This window comes from Rattus norvegicus, chromosome 1 (genome assembly GCF_036323735.1).
Source record: "Rattus norvegicus strain BN/NHsdMcwi chromosome 1, GRCr8, whole genome shotgun sequence".
Lineage (NCBI taxonomy): Eukaryota > Metazoa > Chordata > Mammalia > Rodentia > Muridae > Rattus > Rattus norvegicus.
The window spans coordinates 234,395,638-234,414,922 of NC_086019.1; the positions used below are offsets into that span (position 1 = coordinate 234,395,638).

At 42.5% G+C, this 19,285-nt stretch overlaps 1 protein-coding gene across 2 annotated transcripts in view; it reads left to right on the forward strand.

The window, feature by feature from the left end:
- Positions 1 to 13,429: 13,429 nt before the first annotated feature.
- The window catches only part of Kcnv2 (potassium voltage-gated channel modifier subfamily V member 2), a 76,828-nt gene continuing 70,972 nt past the window's right edge, over positions 13,430 to 19,285 (forward strand). The window contains exon 1 of one of the 2 annotated variants that reach the window (XM_063287357.1): positions 13,430 to 19,050. In XM_063287357.1, coding sequence (XP_063143427.1) covers positions 17,647 to 19,050 — 1,404 coding nt within the window. In that variant the 5' untranslated portion in view covers positions 13,430 to 17,646. 2 annotated transcript variants of the gene reach the window in all.

The window sequence follows — 19,285 nt, forward strand, 5'->3', positions numbered from 1 at the left end:
GTCTTAGGGTTTCAGTGTTGTGAAGAGACACCATGACCAAGGCAACTCTTATAAAGGACAACATTTCATTGGGACTGGTTTGTAATTTCAGAGGTTCAGTCCATTATTGTCATGGCAGGAAGCATCACAGTGTTCAGGCAGACATGGGGTTGGAAGAGCTGAGACTTCTACATTTTGAACCAAAGGCCCCAACATGAGACTACTGGAATAGCACACTGGGTGTAGCTTAAACATAGGAGACTTCAAAGCCCACACTCACAGAAACACTCCCTTCAACAAAGCTACACCTACTCCAACAAGGCCACACCTCCCCTAATGTCTACTTCCCATGGACCAAGATATTCCAACTTCAACCATGGCAACTCTTATAAAGGAAAACATTTAATTGGAGCTTACTTAACAAGGTATACTCCATTATTGTCATGATGGGAAGCAAGGCTGAATTTTCCACATCTGGATCCACAGACAACAGGAAGAGACTGATACCAACTTCCTAAAAGTGACACTCCCTAGGGCCTGTGGCATCCCTTTTCATCCTAACTATCGCATTCTATTCCCTGGCGCCCATAGGCTTATAGTTACATCATAAAGCAAAGGCATTTAGTCCAACTTCAAAAGTTACCATGGTCTATAGCAGTCTCTAATGTGTAAAAACTCAAAGTCTGTTTTAAGGCTCATGACCATCTCTTAATTGTAATCTCCTATAAAATCAAAATCAAAAAAGCAGATCATTTACTTTTAACATATAATGGCACAAAAAATACTTTATCATTTGAAAATGTAGGAATGGGAGCACAGTGGGGATATACTGGACAAAAGCAAGACCAAACCTTAGCTGGGCAAACTCCAAACCCTGCATCTCCACATCTGATATCAAAAGGATCTTCAGATCTCCAACTCCACACTTGTCTCTCTTGGGCTAGGTTCCACTCTCTGTTAATAGGTCTCCTTGGAAGATACTCATGGCTCTGGCATCTTCAGTGTCTTCAGGGCTCCAAGGCAACCAGGCTTCGCCTTCACAGCTTCATACAATGGCCTCTCTGGCCCTCCCTTCAGGGACACCTCTGACACATGCCTGGCCTCAGAGACTATCCGTATAGTTACAAAGAGCTTGCTCCTAGGACTCTAATCTTGACTATGACTTCTATGACTCTAGAACCCCTTTCATCTGCGACTCTACACTCAGAACCATGAGGGTGAAGCTTCCAGGTTCTACTGCTTCCTGCTACATGGTCCCATCATTCATAAAGGAAATATTTATATGAAAATCTCCCCAAAGGGTAAATTTTTAAAATGTGCTATCCAGAATGCAGGTAAACAATCTAGATGCCTTACACATTAAACTCTTCTGAAAATTACCAACTATTAAATGGGAAAAAAATTCATGAACAGATAATTCTAAGGAAAAAAACATCACATCTCTTAATCACATAAATGAATGTTCATTCATGAGTATAAACAAACAAACAAAAACAAACTATGTTTGCAATGGTGGGGGGCAGGCAGTGGCAAGATGTATAATTAGCCAAAAACTCAGAAAACCTAGAAAAGAGCACACATCCAACATTGTAAAGACTTGGCTTCTGCCCCTCACCACAACAAAAATGAATTGAAACAAAATTAAAACTAGCACATACACTATTTTTTGTACCTGCTCCAAAAATGATAATAAATTTTATCTAATGAAGAAAATTAGTGTTTAACCTGGAAAATTTCTGAAAGGGGAAAATCTTGGCACTATCCATCAGTTTTCAGTGAGTATCTTTCATCTTAAAATTTCTAACAATTCACCCCTCATCTACCCTGAATATGTAAAAAGTGGTATACATTCAATGTCATTCATGGCTCCATTGATTTTGTTGTTATCATTGCTTGGTTTCTAAGAGCAAAGAAAGAAAATAGCCTAATTGTCTATTATCATGTCATGTGTTCTAGTTGCATGATAAAAACACTCTGATCAAAAATAATGTGGAGAAGGAAAAGATAGATTTGGCTGACACTTAACAGTCACAGTCTCATTGCAGAAAGTCAAGAAAGGAACCTGAAAACAGGCAAACTTGCTATTTCACACAGCATTAAATCCAATCTAGGAAATCAATTCATATCCAAAAAAAATACAGCAGGAACAATGCAGAATGCTTCTAGCTAACTGGTTCCTAAGTTCATGCTTAGTAGCTTTTTCATACAGGCTAAGGAATGCCACTACTCACAGTGGGCTGGGTCCTCCTACATCCATTAATAATCAAGACAATCCCCCACAGACATATTCGTAGGCAAATATGACCTGAGAAATCCACCATGGGTAACTCTAAGCTGAGCCAGTTTGACAGTTAAACATAATTGGAGAAGCACAATTAATGAATTCTTCAAGATGAAATAATTATGTTACTGTCCTCAAGATCTTCAAAATGTGTGTAACCTGCAAAAACTTCAGTGTGTCCTGTCCTATGATCAGTGTTAATGGTTAGCAGATCATATAAGATGGGCAGATTGTTTTATCGTATGCTCAGATATTCCTATAGAAAACATGGCCAGAAAACAATAAGAGTGTTTGCTTCCTTAGAGAGAACCTGAGAGCTAGAGGCTGTGGTAGGAGAATGGATTATTTCTACTGTAATGAACCTTTGTAGTTCATGAAGTTTTAAGATGACTATGGATGAGCTAATCAAAACAAATGGAGTTGCAAAGTGAATTCCCCATTAGAACAAATCCCTTCCTCTTCTGTACCTCACCTTTTGTCAACATCCATGCTTACAGGTATCACCAACAGTGAACTTCTCCAATGCCTCCCTCTATCCCTCCCATGCTGTCACCTCAGCATTTGAAAGTCTTCTGAATGATGATAAAAACCCTCTCCCTACAAAGATTTCTGAGACATTTGAAGAAGGCATTACAGATTTCTCTCATTCAGTACTCTGGGATTCTAGTTCGAAATCTGTCCTTAACTTTTAAAGCACTGTTTCTCAACCTGTGGTTGAATGACCCCTAAACAGGTGTGCCCTAAGGCAATCAAAAAATACACATGTATGACATTGTGATTCATAACAGTAGCAAAATTAGTTATGAAATAGCAATGAAAATTTTAAAACTAGGTTCTGATAGTTAAGTGATCCTTAAAGAAGGGTTGAAGCCCCACACTTTGTCCATGTGTCATGAAGGTATGAGTTCTAAGTGAAAAACTAACAGTGAGGGAGTTCCAGAGGTTGGGAGAGGGGCAGGTTTACTGATGTGCAGTTAGAGAACGTTCTAGAAAGATACTAACCGGTGAGTCTGTGGGACCTTGAGCAAGTAAAACCTGTGTTTCCTTAGCTATAAAGTGAGCACTGGAACTACAGGGCTTCAGCATCATTCCCAGCTTGAAGGTGGCAGTGTCCCACATGCAGCAGGTGTCCTCACTTTGTGCTGAAGTGCCTTAATGGCCAGACAGACAGTGAGACCTGCTTCTTTGGGGCTGAAACACTGTCTCAGATTTTCAGTGCTGTGAAGAGACACCATGACCAATAAAGGACAACATTTAATTGAGGCTGGCTTTCAATTTCAGAGGTTCAGTCCATCATCATCATGGTAGGAAGGATGGCAGTGTCCAGAAAGACATGGGGTTGGAAGAGCCGAGAGTTCTACATTGTGATCCAAAGACAGGAATAGGAAACTATTGGAATTACACATTGGGTGGAGCTTAAGTCTAAGAGACCTCATAGTCCACGCCCACAGTAACACTCCCTTCAACAAGGCCACACCTATTCCATCAAGGCCACACCTCCTCTAACTTCTACCATGTGTTCTCAACCATGGCAACAATTATAAAAGAAAATATTTAATTAGGGCTCACTTACTGAGGTATAGTCCACTACTATCACGTTGGGGAGGATGGAGGAGAGTTCCACATCTGTATCTACAGACAAAAGAAAGAGACTGAGACATGCTTCCTCCAACAAGGCCAGACCTATTCCAACCTCCTAATAGTGCCACTCCCTAGTGCGTATGGGGGCTATTTTTATTCGTCTTCTCATATTGTATTCCTTGGCCCCCATAGGCTTATAGCTATATCACAAAGCACGATGTATTCCGTCCAACTTTAAAAGTTCCCATTGCCTACAGCAGTCTCTAATCTATAAAAACCCCAAGACTTTTTTAAGACTCATGACCATCTCTTAATTGTAATCTAGTATAAAATCAAAATCAAAGGAGAAGAACACTTACTTCTAACATATAATGGCACAAAAAATACATTACCATTTCAAAATGTAGGAAATGGAGCACAATGGGGATATACTGGATCAAAATAAGACCAAAACTTAGCTGGGCAAACTCCAAAGCCTGCATCTCCATTTCTGATATCAAAAAGCTCTTAAGATCTTCAACTCCACACTTGTCTGTCTTGGGCTAGGTTCCACTCTCATTTAGCAGGTCACCTTGGCAGATACCCATGGCTCTGGCAACTTCAGTGTCTTCAGGGCTCCAAGGCAACCAGGAGCTTCATATAATGGTCTCTCTGGGCCTCCCTTCAGGGACCCCTCTGACATATGCCTGGCTTCAGTGACTTTCCTTAGTTACAAAGAGCTTGCTCCTATGACGACTTCTATGACTCTAGAACTCCTTTCTTCTGTGACTCTACACTCAGAACCATGAGGCTGAAGCTTCCTGGTTCTAGTGCTTCCTGCTCCATGGTCCCATCATTCATAAATGAAATATTTATGGGGAAAAATCTCCCCAAATGTGTATGCAGTCCAGAATGCCGGTAAATTTAACTCCTTTGAAGATTACCAAGTATTAAATTGGGAAAAAATTCATGAACAGATAATTCTGAGCAAAAGAAATATCACATCTCTTAATCACAGAAATGAATGTTCATTCATGACTATAAACAAAAATCAAAAACAAACTATATTGGCAATGGTGGGGGGGCAGGAAGTAACAAGATGTATAATTAGTCAAAAACTCAGTAAAAGAGCACATCCAACATTGTAAGGACATGGCTTCTGCCCCATACCGCAAGAAAAACAAAATAAAATCAAATTAAAACTAGCACATATATTATCTATTATACCTGCTCCAAAAGTAATAATAAATTTTATCTATTGAAAGAGTGTTATAAACTGGAAAATCTTTGAAAGGATAAATACTTGGCACTATCAATCAGTTATAGGTAAGTAACTTTCATCTTAATTCCATCTTTAGCAATTTATCTCTCATCCTCCCAAAATATGTAAAAAGTAGTATACATTTGATGTCATTCATGGCTCCATTGGTTTTGTTGTTATCCTTGTTTGGTTTCTAAGAGCGAAGAAAGAAAATAGCCTAATTGACAAATGTCATGTGTTCTAGTGGCATGATACTAACACTCTGATCAAAAATAATGTGGAGAAGGAAAATACAGATTTGGCTGACACTTAGCAGTCAGTCGCACTGGAGAAAATCAAGAAAGGAACCTGAAAACAGGCAAACTTGCTATTTCACAGCATTACGCCTAATCCGGGAAATTAATTCACACACAAGTAGTACAGCAGGAACAATGCAGGATGCTGCTAGCTAACTGGCTTCTAGGCTCATGCTTAGTAGCTTTCTCATACATGCTAAGGAATGCCACCACCCACAGTGGGCTGGGTCCTCCTACACCAATTAATAATCAAGACAATCCCCCACAGACATATTCATAGGCCAATCTGGCCTGAGATATCCCCCATGGGTAACTCTAAGCTGAGCCAGGTGGCCAGGTAAACCTAATTGGGTAAGCACAATTAATGAATATCTTCAAAATAAAATAATTTTGTTAATGTACACAAATACCTCCAAAATGTGTAGAAACTGGGGAAAACAACAGTATGTCCTGTCCTATGATCTGTATTAATGGTTAACAGATCATATAAAGAGGGGAAGATTGTTATATCATATGCTCAAATATTCCTGGGGAAAACATAGCCAGAAAACAATAATAGTGTTTGCTTCCTTGGAGGGAGCCTGACAGCTAGAGGCTGTGGTAGGAGAATGGATTATTAGTACTATAATGAACCTTTGTAGCTCATGAAGTTTTTAGATGACTATGTATGAGCTAATCAAAACAAATTGAGATGCAACGTGAATTCTCATTAGAACAAATCCCTTCCTCTTCTGTACCTCCTCACCTGTTCCCTTGCTTTTTGTCAACATCCTTGCTTACATGTATCACCAACAGTGAACTCCTCCAATGCCTCCCTCTCTCCCTCCTCTGTTTCCAACTCGGCATTTTAAACTCTTCTGAAAAATGATAAAAATCCTCTCCCTACAAAGGGCCTTGACACATTTAAAGAAGTCATTACAGATTTCTTCCATTCAGGTCTGGGATTCTAGTTTGATACCTGTCCTCATCTTTTAAAGCATTGTTTCTTAACCTGTGTGTCATGACCACCTTGAGGGAGGGAGGTTGAGTGACCCTTTAACAGGAGTTACCTAAGACAATCAGAAAACACATGTATGACATTGTGATTCATAACAGTAGCAAAATTACAGTTATGAAGTAACAATGAAATTTTAAAGCTAGGTTCTGATAGTGAAGTGGTTCTTAAACAAGGGTTGAAGCCCCACACTTTGTCCACGTGCCATGAAGGTATGAGTTCTAAGTGAAAAACTAACAATGAGGTACAATCAGGAGGTTGGGGAAGGGGCAGGTTTACTGACCTGGAGTTAGAGAAGGTTCTAGATGATACTAACTGGCGAGTCTGTGGGACCTTGAGCAAGTGAAATGTGTGTTTCCTTAGCTATAAAGTGAGCACTGGAACTACAGGGCTTCAGCATCACTCCCAACTTAAAAGTGGCAGTGTCCACAGGCAGCAGGTGTCCTCACTTTGTGCTGAAGTGCTTTAATGGCCAGACAGATAGTAAGACCTGCTTCTCTTGGGGCTGAAACACTGTCTTAGGGTTTCAGTGTTGTGAAGAGACACCATGACCAAGGCAACTCTTACAAAGGAATACATGTAATTGGGGCTGGCTTTCGATTTCAGAGATTCAGTCCATTATTATCATAGCAGGAAGCATCACAGTGTTCAGGCAGATATGGGGTTGGAAGAGCTGAGACTTCTACATTTTGAACCAAAGGCTCCAACATGAGACTACTGGAATTGCACACTGGGTGTAGCTTAAACATAGGAGACTTCAAAGCCCACACTCACAGTAACACTCCCTTCAACAAAGCTACACCTACTCCAACAAGGCCACACCTCCCCTAATGTCTACTTCTCATGGACCAAGATATTCCAACTTCAACCATGGCAACTCTTATAAAGGAAAACATTTAATTGGGGCTGCCTTACCGAGGTATAGTCCATTATTGTCATGGTGGGAAGCATGGCTCAGTGTTCCACATCTGGATCTACAGAAAATAGTAAAAGACTGATAACAAAACTGTTAGAAGTACCACTCCCTAGGGCCTACGGGGGCCCTTTTTGTTCTATCACATTCTATTCCCTGACCTCAATAGGCTTATAGTTAAAGCAAAGGCATTTAGTCCAACATGAAAAGTTCCCACAGTCTATAAAGTCTCTAATCTATAAAAACCCAAAGTCTGTTTTAAGACTCATGATCATCTTTTATCTGTAATCTCCTATAAAATCGAAATCGAAAAAGCAGATCAGTTTCTTCTAACATAAAATGGCACAAAAAATACATTACCATTTCAAAATGTATGAATGGGAGCACAGTGGGGATATACTGGACAAAAGCAAGACCAAAACTTAGCTGGGCAAACTCCAAACCCTGCATCCCCATGTCTGATATCAAAAGTTTCTTCAGATCTCCAACTCTACACTTTTCTCCCTTTGGCTACATTCCACTCTCAGTTAGCAGGTCTCCTTGGAAGATACCCATGGCTCTGGCATCTTCAGTGTCTTCGGGACTTCAAGGCAACCAGACTTCATTGTCACAGCTTCATACAATGGCCTCTCTGGGCCTCCCTTCAGGGATACCTCTGACACATGCCTAGCCTCAGTGACTTTCCTTAGTTACAAAGAGCTTGCTCCTATGACTCTAGACTTGACTATGACTTCTATGACTCTAGAACCCCTTTCTTCTGTGACTCTACACTCAGAACCATGAGGCTGAAGCTTCTAGCTTCTATGGCTTCCTGCTACACGGTTCCATCGGTCATGAAAGAAATATTTATATGAAAATCTCCCCATAGGGTCAATTTTTAAAATGTGCAGTCCACATCGAGGGTCAACAATCCAGACACCTTGCACATTAAACTCTTCTGAAAATTACCAACTATTAAATGAGGAAAAAAAATATGAACGGATAATTCTGAGGAAAATAAATATCACATCTCTTAATCACATAAATGAATGGTCATTCATGACTATGAACAAAAAACAAAAACAAACTATGTTGGCAATGGTGGTGGGAGCAGGCAGTGGCTAGATGCATAATTAGTCAAAAACTCAGTAAAAGAGCACACATCCAACATTGTAAGAACTTGGCTTCTGCCCCTAACCACAATCAAAAAAAAATGAAATCTAATTAAGACTAGCACATATACTATTATTTGTACCTGCTCTAAAAGTAATAATAAATTTTATATATTGAAAGTGTTATAACTTACAAATCTTTGAAAAGGTAAAATCGTGGCACTATCAGTTATAGGTAAGTAGCGTTCATCTTAATTCCATTTTTAACATTTATCACTCTTTTACCTCAAATATGTAAAGAGTATAACACATTCAATATCATTCATGGCTCATTGGTTTTGTTTTTATCCTTGTTTGTTTTCTAGGAGGAAAGAAAGAAAATAGCCCAATTGTCTATTACCATGTCATGTGATCAACTTGCATGATAAAAACACTCTGATCAAAAATAATGTGGAGAAGGAAAACGTAGACATGGCTGACACTTAGCAGTGACAGTCTCACTGGAGAAAGTCAAGACAGGAACCTGAAAACAGGCAACCTTGCTATTTCACACGACATTACATTCAATCCAGGAAATCAATTCATCCCCAAAACAGACAGCAGGAACAATGCAGGATGCTGCTAGCTAACTGGCTCCTAGGCTCATGCTTAGTAGCTTTTTCATACAAGCTAAGGAATGCCACCACCCACAGTGGGCTGGGTCCTCCTACATCCATTAATAATCAAGACAATCCCCCACAGACATATTCATAGGCCAATCTGACCTGAGAAATCCCCCAAGGGTAACTCTAAGCTGAGCCAGGTGCACAGTTAAAGCTAATTGGGGAAGCACAATTAGTGAATATCTTCAAAATAAAATAATTATGTTAATATACTCAACATCTTCAAAATGTGTAGTAACCTGGAAGAAAAGCAGTGTGTCCTGTCTTATGATCATAGCAGATCATATAAAGATGGGCAGATTGTTTTATCGTATGCTCAAATATTCCTGGAGAATACATGGACAGAAACAATAAGAGTGTTTGATTCCTTGGAGGGAACCTGACAGCTAGAGGCTGTGGTAGGAGAATGGATTATTTCTACTATAATGAACCTTTGTAGCTCATGAAGCTTTAAGATGACTATGTATGAGCTAATCAAAACAAATGGAGTTACAAAGTGAATTCCCCATTCAGAACAAATCCCTTCCTCTTCTGTACCTCCTCTCCTGTTCCCTTGCTTTTTGTCAACATCCTTGCTTACATGTATCAACAACAGTGAACTCTTCCAATGCCCCCTCTCTCCCTCCCATGTTGCCAGCTCTGCATTTGAAAGTCTTCTGAATGATGATAAAATCCCTGTCCCTACAAAGAATCCTGTGACATTTGAGAAGACATTACAAATTTTTTTCATTCAGGTCTGGGATTCTAGTTTGAAACCTGTTAATATCTTTTAAAGAATTGTTTCTCAACCTGTGGGTCATGACCTCCTTGCGGGAGGTTGGTTGATTGATCCTTTAACAGGAGTCATCTAAGACAATCAGAAAACACAATGTATATCATTGTGACTCATAACTAGCAAAATTACAGTTATGAAGTAACAATGAAAATTTTAAAGCTAGGTTCTGATAGTTAAGTAACTGTTAGACAAGTGTTTAAGGCCCATATTGTGTCCAGGAGTGATGAAGGTAAAAGATCTAAGTGAAAAACTAACAGTGAGGAAGAATCAGGAGGTTTGGGGAGGGGCAGGTGTACTGACTTGGAGTTAGAGAAGGTTCTAGAAAGATACTAACTGGCATTTCTATGGGACCTTGAGTAAGCGAAACCTGTGTTTCCTTAGCCATAAAGTGAGCAGTAGAACTACAGGACTTCAGCATCACTCCCAGCTTAAAGGTGGCAGCGTCCACATGCAGCGGGTGTCCTCACTTTGTGCTGAAGTACCTTAATGGCCAGACAGTGAGACCTGCTTCTCTTGAAGCTGAAACACTGTCTTGGGGTTCCAGTGCCATGAGGAGACACCATGACCAAAGAACTCTTATAACAACAACATTTAATTGAGGCTGGCTTACAATTTCAGAGGTTCAGTTCATTATCATAATGGTAGGAAGGATGGTGGTGTGCAGAAAGACAGGGGTTAGAAGAGCTGAGAGTTCTACATTTTGATCCAAAGGCCCCACAGGAGACTACTGGAATTACACATTGGGTGGAGCTTAAGCTAGGAGACTTCAAAGCCCACACCCACAGTAACACTCCCTTCAACAAGGCCACACCTATTCCAACAAGGCCACACCTCCTCTAAGTTCCATTTCCCATGGGACAAGAATATTCAAACCACAACCATGGCAACTCTTATAAAGAAAACACTTTATTGGGGCTGACTTACCAAGGTCTAGTCCACCATTGTAATGTTGTGGAGGATGGATAAGAGTTCCACCTCTGCATCTATAGACAACAGGAAGAGACTGAGGCATCCTTTCTCCAACAATGCCAGACCTATTCCAACCTCCAATAGTGCCACTCCTTAAGGCCTACTGGGACCATTTTATTTGACCTACCATTCTATTCCTTGGCACCCCATAGGCTTATAGGTATATCATAAAGCAAAATGCATTTAGTCCTACTTTAAAAGTTCCCCTAGTTTATAGCAGTCTCTAATGTATAAAAACCCAAAGTTGTTTTAAGACTCATGACCATCTCTTAACTGTAGTCTCCTATAAAATTAAAATCAAAAAAGCCGATCACTTACTTCTGACATATAATGGTACAAAAGATACATTACCAGTTCAAAATGTACAAAAGGTTCCACAGTGGGGATATACTGGACCAAAGCAAGACCAAAACCCAGCTGGGCAAACTCCAATCCCTACATCTCATATCTCATGTCAAAATGCTCTTCAGATCTCCAACTCCACACTTCTCTCTCTTGTGCTATGTTCCACTGTCTGTTACCAGGTCTGCTTGGCAGATACCCATGGCACTGACATCTTCGGTGTCTTTGGGGTTCTAAGGCAACCAGGCTTCACCTTCACAGCTTCATACAATGGCCTCTCTGGCACATGCCTGGACTTAGCTACTTTCCTTAGCTACAAAGAGCTTGCTTCTATGACTCTAGACCTGACTATGACTTCTATGACCCTAGAACCCCTTTCTTCTGTGATTCTACACTCAGAACCATGAGGCTGAAGCTTCCAGCTTCTACTGCTTCCTGATACATGGGTCCAGTGAAATATTTATAAGGAAAAATCTCCCCAGATGTGTTTGCAGTCCAGAGTGCAGGTAAACAATCTAGATCATGACACATTTAAACTCCTCTGAAGATTACCAAGTATTAAATGGGGAAAAAATTCATGAACAAATAATTCTAAGGAAAAGAAATATCACATCTCCTAATGACATAAATGAATGTTCATTCATGACTATAAACAAAAAAAACAAAAACAAACTATGTTGGCAATAGTGGGGAGGCAGGCAGTAGCAAGATGCATAATTAGTCAAAAAACCAGTAAAAGAACACACATCCAATATTGTAAAGACTTGGCTTCTGCCCCTAACCACAAGGTAAACAAATTGAAATCAAATTAAAACTAGCACATATACTATCATTTGTACCTACTCCAACAATAATAATAAATTTTATCTACTGATAGAGGGCTATAATCTGGAAAATCTTTAAAAGGATAAAATTTTGGCACTATTAATCAGTTATAGGTAAGTAACTTTCATCTTAATTCCATCTTTAGCAATTTATCTCTCATGCTCCCCAAATAAGTAAAAAGTGGTATACATTCAATGTCAGTCATGGCTCCATGAGTTTCCTTGTTATCATTGTTTTAAGAGCAAAGAAAGAAAATAGCCTAATTGTCTATTATCATGTCATGTGTTCTAGTTGCATGATTAAAAACACTCTGATCGGGGCTGGGGATTTAGCTCAGTGGTAGAGCGCTTACTTAGGATGCGCAAGGCCCTGGGTTCGGTCCCCAGCTCCGAAAAAAAAGAACCAAAAAAAAAAAAAAAACCACTCTGATCAAAATGAATGTGGAGAAGGAAAAGATAGATTTGGCTGACACTTAGCAGTCACAATCTCATGGAAAAAGTCAAGAAAGGAACCTGAAAAGAGGCAACCTTATTATTTCACACAGCATTACGTCTAATCTAGGAAATCAATTCATACCCAAAACATACAGCAGGAACAATGCAGGATACTGCTAGCTAACTGACTCCTAGGCTCATGCTTAGTAGCTTTTTCATACAGGCTAAGGAATGCCACCACCCACAGTGGGCTGGGTCCTCCTACACCAATGATAATCATGACAATCCCCCACAGACATATTCATAGGCCAATCTGACCTGAGAAATCCCCCATGGGTAACTCTAAGATGAGCCAGGTGGCCAGGTAAACCTAATTGGGTAAGCCCATCTAATGACTACCGTCAAAATAAAATAATTACATTAATGTACTCAAACATCTTCAAAATGTGTAGTAACCTGGAAAAACAGCAGTGTGTCCTGTCCTATGATCTGTGTTAATGGTTAGCAGATCATATAAAGATGGGTAGATTGTTTTATCGTATGCTCAAATATTCCTATGGAAAACATGGCCAGAAAACAATAAGAGTGTTTGATTCCTTGGAGGGAACCTGACAGCTAGAGGCTGTGGTAGGAGAATGGATTATTTCTACTGTAATGAACCTTTGTAGCTCATGAAGCTTAAAGATGACTGTGTATGAGCTAATCAAAACAAATGGAGTTGCAAAGTGAATTCCCCATTCAGGATAAATCCCTTCCTCTTCTGTACCTCCTCACCTGTTCCCTTGCTTTTTGTCAACATTCTTGCTTACAGGTATCACCAGCAGTGAACTCCTCCAATGACTCCCTCTCTCCCTCGCATATTTCCACCTCAGCATTTGAAAGTCTTCTGAAAGATGATAAAAACCCTCTCCCTACAAAGAATCCTGACACATTTGAAGAAGGCATTACAGATTTTTCTCATTCAGTTCTGGGATTCTAGTTTGAAACCTGTCCCTATCTTTTAAGGTATTATTTCTCAACCTGTGGGTCACGACCTCCTTGGGGGAGGGAGGTTGTGTGACCTTTAACAGGAGTCACCTAAGACAATCAGAAAACACACATGTCTAACACTGAGATTCATAACAGTAGCAAAATTACAGTTATGATGTAGCAATGAAATAATTTTATGGCTGAGGGGTACCACAACTTGAGTTACTATATTAATGGGTCACAGTATGAAGACTATCCTTTTAAGGGAAAGTGGAGAGAATAGAAAGAAAAAGAAAAGAAAAGAAAAGAAAAGAAAAGAAAGATGGAAGGAAGTAAAGAAAGAAAGAAAGAAAGAAAGAAAGAGAGAGAAGAGAGAGAGAGAGAGAAAGACAGAGAGAGAGAGAGAGAGAGAGAGAGAAATGGTGGTATAGACCTGACTCTCTTGCAGTATTGTTAGGGAAAATCACGTGGAGACATTCAGCTGTGTGAGTGAGAGGGAAGATACTCACCCTGTAGATTCTATGACCTCATAATGGCCTTGCACTATTACATCATCACATCTTGCCTAGCAAGTCAGTGTGGTTTTTGATTGGCTGGAAGTCCTGCTTCACAGGGAGGGACGCTATGCTTTGTCTTGTCATCCTGGTCAAAAACCTGGCATTGGGAAAGGTTATTGGCCCTGGAATGGAACCTGCTCTTGTTATTTTGCCTAAATGATTGAATTGTCTTCCAAATATTTCTGCTTAATACCCATAGATCCATGGGAAAAGTTCCTGTAGGGGAGAGCAGTCGATGGCAAAATATAGAACTGTTCAGAGTACTGAGAATAAGAGAGTAGGTGCTCAGCTCTGTAGGACAGCCAATCAATCACAGCAGCACCAAGATTCAGGGACCATCTTGGAAAAGGAAGAATGCAAATTGAGAGGCTGAGGAGGAGTGCTTGAAATGCTTTCTGGACCTGGCATGGCTGACTATCACAATCATGAACTCACAACAGTTCTGTGGTTACCTGCATAAGATCTACCTAAGATCAAGCCAGACAAAACGGTAGCATTGATTGAGTAGACAATCTCCTCTTACTGAGGTGTTATTGGCAGTGGGTAGTTGTCAAGGAAGGGTAAGTTACTCTATTTGGAGGATGTGTCCACTGATCCATTTCCCATGATCTATTGGATTTCCCTTTCTCATGCACATATAGGCAGCATTAACTGTAGCTAGTGGATATGGTGGTTTCCTTAGACTCACCAAATGTTCCCATTTGGTCACCAGTTGGTGGCATTGCTTGGGGAGTTTGAGGAGGTACAGCCTTGTTAGAAGAAGTATGTGCAGAAGAGCGAGTGCTGGCTTTGAGAGTAGGTAGAGTTCACTTGTTTATCCTAGGGGTTGAAGTGGTCTCGAAGCTTCCTCCCCTGGCCCCTGCACACCCCTGCTCTTCTTCTCCTTATGCACTCTTACTGTGGAACCATAAGGCCAAATAAATGCTTCCTTCTATTCAGTTGCCTTGGCCATGGTAGCTCATCAGAGCAATGAGAGGGTAACTACTACAGTAAATCATAATAATATAAAAAGAAGTGAAGTTGGAATGGGCCCTGTTAGGGGGACAAAGAGAGGGGAAATGGTAGGGTAGATAATGTTCCATTGCATACTTCTATGCCAAGTCTTAAAAGTAAGGAGATGAGTGCAGATGCTATAAAATTAAAATAATGGCTTTCTTTTACCCCGCACTAGATCTGCACTAGATCTGGCACCATAGTGCCCCAAGACATCTAGAGGATGTCTTCATCTCAGTCAGCAAAGCGCTTCACCCACTCCGCTCTATCCCATATCACACTGCCTATGGCTACTCTCTGAGCCTGGCAACAATCTCTACCCATCTAGTTCCCAAGGCAGGCTGCCACCATGCCAGACATACACATCCCAATTCCATGGCAGCCCAGTGTCTCCAGCCACCACAAACTCTCTTGAATTCAATTAAATCACCACATGAAAGAACACACAACACAATAACTCTGATCCAACTGATAAGATATAATTGCCCACCTAAACATACAAAGCCCTGTACACAGCCATCCCTTAAGAACATTCATAACGACCTGTAAACGTGCAGAGAGGAATCTTAACATCAGCCTCCATGCTCTCTCCACTGCTTCTTCCTTCTCACTCCAGTCTCCTCCTCCTCTCTAAAACTTTTTTCCTGCCTATCCTTCCTTCTTGTCCAATGACAGGCCTCATTCTATTTTGACCTGCCTACACCTGCGTGATAGCATCATCCTACAGGGCACCACAGCGGCATAAATTTGGTGGGAGTAACCAACCAATATCTGATTCAAGTTAAGGCCACTCCATGAAATGGAACCCATCCCAACACTGCTAGGTGCCTAGGATCCTAAGGCAATGCAGCTCAGGGATCTAGGAGAAAACCATCTACCACTGTTCTGCTAAAACAATGTGACCATAAAATGACTCCTACATCCATAGATCTGTGCCTTGCTAAGCTGTGCCAGAAGCTTCCTCAGCAGATGGGGAACAATACAGAGACTCATGTCCAAACAATATGAAGAGAGAGATTTTTTTGAAACACCAAGCCTGAAAGGGATTTCTCCATCAACTCCTTCTCCTCAGGCCTCAGGGAGCTCTGCAGAAGAGGAGGCAGAAAGATTGTAAGAGCCAGAGGGGATGAAGGACACCAAGAATCAAGGTCTTCTAGATACAAGATCGGAGCCCATATGAATTCAGAGACTCCTGCAGCATGCACAGAGCCTACATCAGCCTGCACCACATGGGGTCCTAGAGCTGAAGAGAAATAGGCACATGCCCTCATCCCTGTCACAGAAACTCTCACCTATGGATAGACACTTGCAAACAAAATGAGTTTTCTCTAAGGGAGACTCCTAGGGGAAACAAACCACGCTTTGGGATAGGCCTCATGCCCAGCAGTAGATGAACAAACAGCACAATGCTATCTCAGTGGGGGATCGGAGAGATGGCTCAGCAGTTAAGAGCACTGGTTGCTCTTCCAGAGGTCCTGAGTTTGATTCCCAGCAACCACATGGTGGCTCGGTAATGGGATCCAATGCTCTCTTCTGGTGTGTCTGAAGACAGTGACAGTGTACTCATATATAAAATAACTAAATCTCAAAAAATATTTTTAAAAATTATCTCAGTGATGTCTTCAGAGATTCTCTGTCTCAAAATGTCAGGGCTTTTTTTTTTTTTTTTTTTTTTTAACTTACAGGTCCTTTGCGGAAGTATTATGGTTTCTGGTCTTGAATTTGTATATGATTCCTCTCTTCCCTGTCTGTCTCTCTGTCTCTCTGTATCTCTCTCTGTATCTCTGTCTCTGTCTGTCTGTCTGTCTCTGTCTCTGTCTCTCTGTATCTCTCTCTGTATCTCTGTCTCTGTCTGTCTGTCTCTGTCTCTGTCTGTCTGTCTCTCCCTCTCTCTCTCTCTCTCTCTGTCTCTCTCTCTCTCTCTCTCTCTCTCTCTCTGTGTGTCTGGATCTATGTGTTTCTTGTGTTTTTTCTTCACCTCTTTTTCTTTTTGGTCACTGTGTCATATGCTGATATGTTTGATTTATTTTTATTTGTATTATTATTCCTTAAATGCCTGTTTCCCCCCTTAGGGAGAGATAGAAAGGGTGTGACTTTGAATGGGAGGGTAAGTGGGAAGGAACTGGGAGAAGTGGGGGAGGGAAAACCATAACGAGAATATATTATATGAAAAAATATATTTTCAATAAAAAGAAAACCTTCTAGGGAATCTAAACAAAGGGTCCTAAGCTGACGAGTCACGAGGTCAGCTCTCTGCTGTCATTACTTTCTATGGTGGGATTTCCGAGGGCAGGGGCTTCAATCTCAGGTTTAAGGATGAAAGCAGGGGCATCCATCTCTAGCTAATTCAGTTGATTTTATCTCAGCACACATATCCTAAGCACTTCCCCAGGGCAAGGCTGACCGACATTTTTATTAGCAATAATCTCTGCCTTCTTCTGATTATCTGGAGATTTAAGACCACATAATCACCCTCCGCGTCAGAGGTGGGGGGGGGGGGCGGGGAGAACTGGCTAAGAGGCCCAAATCCCTCCTAACGCTTGCTTCTTCCCTATCAGCAAGATTAGAGCACTCAAGTCTCTCTGCCACTAAGTATTCAGATCTGGCAGGCTAGCCTGGACTTTTTCAGGCCAGGAGAAAGAGCAGCTTTGAGAGTAATGCCTGGGGCCCCAGTCTGCTGGTCTCTCTAAAACAGTACAGGGCAGTGAACGCTAGAGACAGGCAAGGGGTCTGACTCCGAACGCCATGCTGAAACAGAGCACCGAGAGGAGATGGTCCTTGAGCTACAAGCTCTGGAATACCTCAGAGACTGAGGATGTGCCCAACACTGGAAGCAACCAACACCGTAAGAGCATCTGCTCCATGGGAGCCCGCACTGGCTCTCAGGCCAGCATCGCACCACAGTGGACCGAGGGCAACTACAATTACTACATCGAGGAAGATGAGGACTGCGGGGAGGAGGAGGATTGGAAGGATGATCTTGCTGAAGAGAACCAGAAGCCCGAGGGCCCCCCAGCTCCACTGGATGGCCACACTGACACTCCAACCCAGCTGTCTACGCTAAAAGTAAACGTAGGCGGCCACAGCTATCAGCTGGAATGCTGTGAGCTGGCCAACTACCCCAAAACGCGCCTGGGTCGCCTGGTCACCTCCACCAGCCGCAACTGCCAGCTGGGCCTGTGCGATGACTACGAGGCAAAGACTGACGAGTACTTCTTTGACCGTGACCCGGCGGTCTTCCAGCTCATCTACAACTTCTACACATCAGGGGTGTTGCTGGTGCGAGACGAGCTGTGTCCACGAAGCTTCCTGGAGGAGCTGGGCTACTGGGGCGTGAGGCTCAAGTACACGCCACGCTGCTGTCGCATCTGCTTCGAGGAGCGGAGGGACGAACTGAGCGAGCAACTGAAGATCCAAAGGGAGCTGCGTGCGCAGGCGCAGGCCGAGGAGGCCGAGGAACTCTTTCGGGACATGCGCTTCTATGGACCACAGCGTCAGCGCCTCTGGAACCTTATGGAGAAGCCCTTCTCTTCCGTAGCCGCCAAGGCCATGGGGGTGGCCTCCAATCTCTTCGTCCTCATCTCCGTAGTGGCCCTGGCGCTCAACACGGTGGAGGAGATGCAGCACCAGGCGGAGCAGGGCACAGGTGGTGGGGACCCCAGGCCCATATTGGAGCACGTGGAGATGCTGTGCGTGGCTTTCTTCACTCTGGAGTTCCTGCTGCGCCTCGCCTCCACCCCCAACCTGCGGCGCTTTGCACGCAGCGCCCTCAACCTGGTGGACCTGGTGGCCATTCTGCCTTTCTACCTGCAGCTGCTGCTGGAGTGCTTCACGAGCGAGGACCAGAGGCATGGCAAGGGCTCCCCACGGGAACACGACCTGGAGACCGTGGGCCGTGTGGGCAAGGTGGGCCAGGTCCTGCGCATCATGCGCCTCATGCGCATCTTCCGCATCCTCAAGCTAGCCCGCCACTCCACAGGTTTGCGGGCCTTCGGCTTCACGCTGCGCCAGTGCTACCAGCAGGTTGGCTGCCTGATGCTCTTCATCACTATGGGCATCTTTTCCTTCTCTGCAGCGGTCTACTCGGTGGAGCACGACGTGCCTGGTACCAACTTCACCAGCATCCTCCATGCCTGGTGGTGGGCTGCGGTGAGTAGCGTGGCACTTGGGCTATTGCATCCTTCCTATCAGCACAAAACACTCTGATTCCCGCCCCACCCCGCCCCGCCCTGCCCCCAATCCTTTGGTCAAGCTTGTCAGAGCACCTCTTCACCACGTGGTTGCCTCCAGCAAAACCTGGATGGATAAGGTTGGAGCAACATCATGATTGTAGTTTCCTATCTGAGGTTTACATGACCCTAAATTTTTTTCAAATCCAGATTTA